At 34.0% G+C, this 9,510-nt stretch overlaps 1 protein-coding gene across 1 annotated transcript in view; it reads right to left on the bottom strand.

Annotated features, from left to right (window-relative positions):
* The window catches only part of LOC106457788, a 38,157-nt gene that overhangs the window by 4,926 nt on the left and 23,721 nt on the right, over positions 1-9,510 (bottom strand). Inside the window, exon 2 of the mRNA XM_013917234.2 lies at positions 1,246-1,624. Within this exon, the coding sequence (XP_013772688.1) occupies positions 1,246-1,595 (350 nt within the window). The 5' untranslated portion in view covers positions 1,596-1,624. The remainder of the gene's footprint in view (positions 1-1,245; positions 1,625-9,510) is intronic.

Here is a 9,510-nt window from a genome sequence, read left to right as displayed (position 1 = left end):
TCATGTTGGTTGTAGTAACATATCAGTGTCATGTTGGTTGTAGTAACATATCAGTGTCATGTTGGTTGTAGTAACTAAAAGTTCTTTCGTTTTCAAATACATTAGACATCATAATATTATTAATAACTATTAAAATTACAGTTTCACAATAATTTGACACAGAATTTCTCCCTCAACCAGAAGCATCTTGGTGGCAGGAATTGGACGCAAAAGAAATCCGTTTTTTTTTGTATTATGGTGAAAGTTGTATAGAATATAGCAGGTGATGAAGTATGACCATTACAAGTTACAATTCCCAAACTGGACAAAAATTGACTGAACTTTGACTGGTCACATCATCAACAAAACCACATAGTTAATGACAATACTTTTTGTTGTGTAGCCTATGGGTCCACTACGTAATTCTTCTTTACCAGTCATTGCATCAGTTTTTAGATCAGATCCCAATAGATCTTCAACAAATGCTCCAACTCCTGCTGATCATGACTGGAACTTTGCTACTCTTCATGCCATCATTATTCCCTCGATTACCTGCATGTGCAAGGTTCCGAGATATTGGACTTGTAACCTCTGCAGCCGCTGTGCATGCGATCACGAAGAACTTTATGACAGCCGTTGTTGAGGCAGATCCACCTATCAAACCCAAAGATGCTGTTGCGGCACTCAAAAATAGGTTTGGTGCTGACAAAGACAGTAACGATGGTTATAACCTTCCGCTAGTACATGAACAATAAAGTATCCAACCTCAAACAATGAATAATTTGATTTTAGAATGAAGAAAAAAGAAATAATCAATTAGCGTGTGTGTGACCGTTGCTGATAAGGTGGTGCGTCCACTCCGAAACCCTGTGTTTCTTTGATTGCTCATTATTCCGAAGTGAACTACGTTACCATCATACTATTGTATACAGCAGATTCTGAACTTTCCACCCCAAAACATCACTCCACCTCTGGTTGAGGGAGAGATCCTGTGTTAATCAAATATTCTAAAGAAACATTGCTCGTAATAAATTATAATAATCGACACAATTTCATTATTTCCAGTTTTTAGCAAATTTACAATAACTCAGATTTTAGAGTATTGTTCTGTTGTCGTTAAACAATAATAAAGCGTCATTTAATCCACGATCATATTTAAAGTGTATTTTAAACATGAGATCTAGAAAGCATATAGGCAACAAACAGAACAAATTGTTTACCGGAGTTTAATTAGAAAACTGAATAAATGAAAAACGTTTAATGTACCTGATACTGTGGACACATATATCATTGTTGTATCGCCAGAGTTCGTGCACTAGAGAATAATCAGTGTATTCATGGGAAACAAAAAAGGTAGCTTGGATAGGACAATTACTTCGCAAGTTTTTTCTGCCATTCATCAAAAGTTCCTCGTAGTCTGGAAAATTAACAACATTCACAGCGTCGTCAAAAGTCAGCATAACGAACTGTGGTGTGTCTTCGACCCGTAGGCCCTCTGGTGAACCTTGCGTGTCGCAGACGCAGGATGGCCGCTTACATTGCGACTCGTCACAGAATTTACCAGTCACTGTGTAGATCAAGACAGCGGAGAACAAGCAGAAAATAACTGGTCTCATTGTGTTCTTCCTCGTCTTGTGCTGGAAAGCTTAAGAAAAGGAATTATGGAAAGACTGGTTAAACCGTGTATTTTTATAATAAAGTTATATTTACATTTAAATTTTACTGGCGTTGTAAAAGAAGATATTTGTAAATAATGATGAAATAATTTTTATGATAACGTTACATTTGCGAATCTATATTTATTATCTTTGCACAAGAACTGATAGTAGAGGATAGATTATGCCCGCACACACTCTTCATAACCTCACACCAAAGTTTGATTTAGGTGTGATATATGTTCGTGATTACATGAATGCTCTACTGCTGACACGCCATGACAAAAAAAGAAAAAGAAAGAAATATTTTAAGTGATATTTTCAAATGCGTTTTATTATAAATGATGCATTGATATTCCTGAAAATTTTTTTAATATTTTAAGTGGAACTTCAAATGCGTTTTATTATAAATGATGTACTGATATTTCTACGAATTCTATATAAAGACGCATTCAGTAGCGGGCATTATGGGGTGCAGTCGTGCTTTCAATAACGTGGGTGTACAACAATACATCTAGCTTTAAAGGACAGAGCACGGATAGTCTTTGGGTAGCTTTGTGCTTAACAACGGACAAACAATCTTACCTTTAATTTTAGAAAATTGATTAAGTTAGCGGATTTCACTGATATATATGGAAAATGTCTCGTCGGAAGTGACATAAAACAAACAATATGTAGTGGAAATGTCTCTATACATTCTTCTAACTGGAAATCTGTACTGGATCACGAAAATTAACTTAAATTAATTTCAGGCTTATTTTAATGTAATATCTCACTGATATTACAGAAACGGTGAAGGATATAAAAGGGAAATACTATGGAAATGCCAACTCATTTGTCGAGTGAGATGGTTGGCACAAGAGCATAGTTACATGTTGACAGTTTACATTGTGCCTGGTTCTCAACCAATCAATCAGAAAATGTAATACTGGTGTAAAGCCAATAATAGTACAGGCAGTCATACTATACCCAGTAGTAGTAGTGTGTTTTAACATGACTCCCGGATTGAGCTATGTCATGAAAAGCATATAGGAATTAAAGTTTTGGCTGATTGAGGTTGCTCCTTGCGAACAATTGTTGCATGACTCAGTGTTTTAGTAGGAGTTGTTTGCAGGACTCTGAAGAAGATAGGCGAAAGAAAATAGAAGAAAACCGAAACGGCGCAAAAGTGATGTTTAGTATTTCAGGATGTGTTTCTTTACGAGACAGTTGAGTACAGATCTTTTCAACAACTTTTCTGTAAATACAGATGTGAATGTTATATTGAGAACGATTTGTTTGTTTTCACTTATACACGCAAGGTTACTCAATAGCTATCCGCACTAGTCGCCCTTACTTTTGAACTGCTTGACTACAGGAAAGACAGTTATTAACAATAGCGGAATTTGACTGTCCCCTTATAGCATGCGATATTTTTTTGACGATAAGGGAACGCAAAGGTTAGGATCCGAGATACATATTCCGATACACTCATCACTGAGTCATTCACGTCCCATCTTAAACAATATTATTCACATTAATTAGAACTAATGGTCCCAGTTGACGTGAAGCTGCTCGAAAATCGTTGCTAAAAAGAGATAACCAAATCAAAAGATTGAAATGGGCATCTGACTATAAGCAGTATAATGAGTAAAGAATGCCTGATCTTTACAAGTGAATCAAAGTTCGAACTGTTTGATAACAATAAACGACACTTTCGAGGGCGTAGATAAAAACAGTATTATAGCCATGTACAAAATCTAAACTGAAACACGGTTGGAAATCAGTAGAAATTTGGGCTGCATATTAGCGAACAGAAAATGAATCCCCGCAGACGAGTTGTGCTTCATAGGGAATATAATGACGGATAATAATTTGTATGTACTCGTCAGCAGTCAGGGTGCCATCAGTTTTGTGTAGATCACTGCAGCAGCAAGACATCGATCACAAGTATATACACCAAAAGTGTTGAAACGATATATGAACGATAAAGAGGCGGATGAAGCACTCATAAACCATAGTTTGACCCGCACAAAGTCCCGATATGAACATTCTTGAGGCTATATCTATTTATGTAAAAACTGAGAAAACAAAAAGGCAGCAGAACATTCGGAACAATATTCCACATTTGTACTTTGATCAATCGTATTACAACATGAAAACAAGTAATGCTCTGCGTAATGCAAAGGACTCGCATACAAAATACAAACACATTGTACAACGCGTTCGCTTATTTTTTTGGTGACTCCTGCATGTGAACCGTTTCTATAATTATCGTAGATTATTTATCTACAACTTGCATCAGTGTAGATATTAGTCTTTTTTTTATTATATAGATATTGTTTTGGGGAGAAACGAATATCACGACCTTGAAAACTATAAAAGATCGAGTAAGCCTATTTCAAGGTATTCTGAATTTGAAAGTTAAGAATTGTAAAGTAAGCCTATTTCAAGGTATTCTGAATTTGAAAGTTAAGAATTGTAAAGTAAGCCTATTTCAAGGTATTCTGAATTTGAAAGTTAAGAATTGTAATAAACAATTCAAACAATTAAATTTTGTTTACATTAACAGAGACTAAATTGAAATCAAACGATTTGGCCTTTCGGTCAGTGGCATATGACAATTTGTTTCGTAAGGCAGAGAAAGATTTACCAAATGACTACAGTGGTTATAAAGACAAAGATATATTAAACATTTCACTTAAAAAACTGCTCTTAATAGTTAGGTGGAGTTTATACATATGTATGTATATATAAAGCAGGTTTTTAAGAAGCATTTCTAAAATGTTTTAAGAAAACACTGATAAGCAAATAAAAATTTTTAATGCCAATTTTTGCAAAGCCTGTTTTACTATTTAAAAAGCGGTGTTCAGAGGAAATCAAAATACCAATTTGACAAACTTGCACACCAAACTTTGAGATTAACGCAAACAGTTATTTTAGAAAGGTAGCCCACAACTAAGAGGTGGGAACAACCTTGTAGATACATCTTATATCTCACACAACATTTTCCATAGGAATGCATTGTTATTGATATTATGCTTTCATGTATGTCCTGTAAACTACTGTAGCAGCATTAAAATTGAAATGTGCTTACATGAAAGTATGATGTTTTGTTTGTTCTAGCACAAAGCTATACAACAGACTACCTGAAATCTGTGCACCATGGAAATCGAACCCCGGATTTTAGCGTTGTAAGTCCATAAAATTAACACTGACCCACTGGGGACAAAGTATTATGTATTAAAATAACAACTACTTAATAACGAAGTATCTATTGGTGAACTATATTTAGTATTTTCAATCTCAAAAGAACATATACGACACATAGGTTAAATGTCTAGGTCAAATATTCCAAAGTGCACAGGTCATCCCTAACTTATAAATGCTGAACAGAGGGGGTGGGCAGCAGTACCCACCGCTTACGTGGCTACTCCTAGCCGAGTAACGGGATTACTGTTGCAGTTAAAACGCATTCACAGCTGAAAGTGCAGAGCGTGTTCAACGGCATGTCGTGGTTCGAGCCTTCAACCTTTGGATCCGAAGCCCGGTACGCTAACTGCTAGACCACAACCGGTCCGTATAAGTTGATGGAAATAAAGGATAACAGGACAGTATCGTATAGAAACGTAATGCAAAATGTTTGTTGATGTCTTGCATATAATATTTTCATTCATTACTTATATCACAGCATGTAACCGAAACTGGTGAAATTAGAAACTAGACGAAGCAATATTTTAGGTTTCTTATCCACAAATTCGATAAGCAGTTTATACTAACAAAATTCCTTTGAGACGTAAATATGAGTGATTTTTTAAAAGTTTGTTTCCGAGGTTTGTATAGTAATTTCTTCTACTACATTTACTTAAGACAGTCAATCAAACATGGCACCCATGATTCTAATATGATGAAATAGATGGAAAAAGGGAAGAAACAAAGTATTGGCCTGGATACTTAGACCAACTGGTGATAATTGTGAGATATAAGCTTGGTCAAGATCATTTTTCATGTAACTAGACTTAACCAATTTCTTTCTCAAAACATTTTTTTGGATATTAGGTAAAACACCTAATAATATCCTTCACAAAGGCCGATATTAAATGAGCACAATAAAGTAGGTAAACTAGAATTTGACGCTAGCAAAGCAATGATTAACATAAGTTGAATGAGAGGATTGGTTTGGCTGTGGATGGACAAACAAACGTTGAAAAACACAGGTGACTTTCAAGTAGAGTTGAACGAAAGCAAATGGTTGGCACCTAAGCAAGAGCTCTTCAACAATAGTTGGATTTGAATATATAATGAACAAAAAGAATGGACAAAGTGGGTGCTATAAAGCTGAAATGCTAATAGAATCGAGATGGAGGAACTATTATTCTGGAGATATCTATATAATGGTCGGGGATACAGGTGAGATTTTAATAGGTACTGAAATAGGTATTGTAATACCTGGCTAACAAATAACATTAGATAGAAGAGTGTGTTAGGATAGCATGTGAAGAATGTCTTGGCTGTTAATACCTGGCTAACAAATAACATTAGATAGAAGACAGTGTTAGTATAAAATGTAAAGAATGACTTGGCTGGTAATACCTGGCTAACAAATAACATTAGATAGAAGACAGTGTTAGGATAGAATATCCTAACACACTCTTCTATCTAATGTTATTTGTTAGCCAGGTATTACCAGCCAAGACATTCTTCACATTCTATCCTAACACACTCTTCTATCTAATGTTATTTGTTAGCCAGGTATTACCAGCCAAGACATTCTTCACATAATGTGAAGAATGTATTGGCTGGTAATACCTGGCTAACAAATAACATTAGATAGAAGAGTGTGTTAGGATAGAATGTGAAGAAAGTTTTGGCTGGTAATACCTGGCTAACAAATAACATTAGATAGAAGAGTGTGTTAGGATAGAATGTGAAGAATGTCTTGGCTGGTAATACCTGGCTAACAAATAACATTAGATAGAAGAGTGTGTTAGGATAGAATGTGAAGAATGTATTGGCTGGTAATACCTGGCTAACAAATAACATTAGATAGAAGAGTGTGTTAGGATAGAATGTGAAGAATGTTTTGGCTGTTAATACCTGGCTAACAAATGACGTTAGATAGAAAAGAGTGTTAGGATCAACTGTGAAGAATGACTTGGCTGGTAATACCCGACTAAATAATGGTGCTGGAAAGACGACATTCTGTTAGAATCGGATGAGAAGAATGTTTTACTTAAACAATTGGTGATGCTAGCAGACTAGAGGCAGCATTACTTTGAAGCATAACTTTCTCTGTACACACACATATATATATATAAATCAAACAAACTTGATACGTAAACAATATAAGGATTTAATAGAATTAAATAATTTGTAATTATGATCCTTGTTAAACAATAACAAAAGTTTCTTTGTAGACAAGCATAAAGCTACATAATGGGCTATTTGTGCTTTACCACCACGGGTATCGAAACCCGGTTTTTATCGTTATAAATCTGCAGACTTATCGTCTGTGCCACTGGGGGTGGGAATGTAAGGCAGGGTTTTGGAAGAAAGATCTTTTGTCTGTTTTGTTTTGTTAGAACAAACCCACGTTAGGCTATCTGTTGTGTCCATCGGGTGAAACGGACTCAGGATTTTAGCTTCGACATTCTACATTCGCATTATATAGTTCAACATAATTATATCGAAGTTCAAGTCACATAATTCACATGTAATTTGCACATGAAGATTCTCCTAAAATAAAATGTTGAGGATTTTGTGGAGTGAAATATTGACCGATCTTTAAAGTAATCTGTAACTAAAATTGATGCGAATTTCATACAAATCCTCATAAAATTCCATTTCTTATAGGTTCTGTCCTAGCTGATCGAAAGCTAAATCTGACTAAACAGCTTTTAATTAAAGTTTTTTAAAGCTTTTTTTAAACACCAAATATCTGACGAACAACATTCACATTTCGAATACAAATAAGTTATATTTTATTTACAAAAATATTGTTCCTTAGAATGTTTGAAGTTTGCTTTGATTACAACCCTTTTGAGTTATATCTACTCTATAGTAAGTTTCATGAAAAAAATAAAATCAAAAGTTTTGTTTTTGAAATCACAGGTGGCTCTGATAGTTGGCGTGACGTAATTACTAAAAGGTTCAAATGGAGGTTTCTTTCCAATAGAAAGTACAGAATAAAACAAATTACATTTAACATACCAGTTTTCGAACTTCATTTACGTATATTGCAAAATGAAAAAAAAAATTAAGGTAATTGATTTGTTGGCTTATTATTTCTTTTTATATTAATTGTTGACCAAGTTAACACTACAATATTCAAACTTATATTCTTATTTATATTGCATAAGTATAGTTTTAAACATCGCTCCTTATGCAAACATTACTTTACTATACTTTATTATAACAAAAAGGTTGAATAAGATATGGTATGTTACATAAAAATCAACAGAAATATCAGTTAATATGAACTACGAAATTACTCTAACATTTTCCCAGAATTACCATACAAATGTGAAAGCTGCCTATCTGGTAATAGTATTTGTATTTGATTATTTTAATATTATCGTTTTTTGCTTGGAGCCATTTTAATCCAAACACGAGTAGAAAAACAAAATAATTTAATACTTGCATCTTGTGATTACATCGGTATGGTGAAAGATCATACAGTCACTTATACGATCATAAAATGCTTGTATTTGTATAAAATTATTTATTGTTTTATTATGGGTTGTAACTTGAGAGATGGTATAAAGCGTGGCTACACCTTAATGAGCACAGAAAGATATCGTTCGATCGAAATGATATATAGTCTTTCAGAATCGCTTTATCAAGTTATAAAGGCAATAAAAGTATATAATCAAGGGAGTGTTTGGGCAAACACACCGCCGAAAATAAACGATGTTCAAGTGCCTGAGCTTTTAAGAACTTTTTTTTTCAACACAGTAAATCAATTCCTGATCTGTTTGTTTGTTTTTAAGCACAAAACTACATAATGGACTATCTGTGCTCAGCCCATCGTGGGTATGGAAACCCGATTTTTTTAGTAATAAGTTAACATATTTACTGCTGAACCACAGATGGGGGGGGGGGGCTTCTATAGTGTGGAAATCATTTCCATATTTATATAAGGAAAGTTAAGTTGACAGGTGGGAGTGGGGATTTTGATTTTTGGAACTTAACAGTTGTACATTATTGAGGCTATTACTTGGGATGGGGCTAGTAACATTAATGTATTTGATTATATATGTCGATTATACAAATTCGCAATTCAATTGAAACAGTTGTCAAATTAATTATACTGCTTACGTTTCTAGATTAAGAACATTCCGAAGAGGTTCCGGATCTCTGATACGCCAGATATCAATCACTGGCGAAGATATTTTACGAGAGGCAACATTAGGTTTTACAGTATATGCTGAATAACAAGTTTATTGTTATATTCTTTAATCTAATTAGTGCTATTTTTATAATTTATTTTCAGGCACATGCGCTCCTATATTAGGAGTAAGAAACAAAAACGATGTTTTTAGCACAATGAAAGATAAAATCTTTATTTATTCATTCTGTTGTTTTGGTGTAAAGTATGATTTCCTTTGTGTATTAAATAATAATCAACATTTGTTTTAAGTAGAATGCTGTTGAAAATTGTTTAAAATACATTTAAACACGTTATTCATATGTGGAAGTAGCTTTACATATTTACCATCTATTGCAACCGATAAATGACAGAGTCTGTTGATCTTACTTATACTCTGTTATGTATGGTTCGTAATGAACCTAGAAAGAAGGAAATAACATTGTTAGGAATTATAGTTCGATTTCAGAAAGTTAGGTTTATTAAATAGAGCTAATGTCGTGTTGAAACTATTAAATCGTCAAGAAATTA

Source organism: Limulus polyphemus, unplaced genomic scaffold (assembly GCF_000517525.1).
Source record: "Limulus polyphemus unplaced genomic scaffold, Limulus_polyphemus-2.1.2 Scaffold373, whole genome shotgun sequence".
NCBI classification, from domain to species: domain Eukaryota; kingdom Metazoa; phylum Arthropoda; class Merostomata; order Xiphosura; family Limulidae; genus Limulus; species Limulus polyphemus.
Note: the sequence above shows the minus strand (reverse complement) of the source record. Positions and strands in the feature narration are given on the sequence as shown.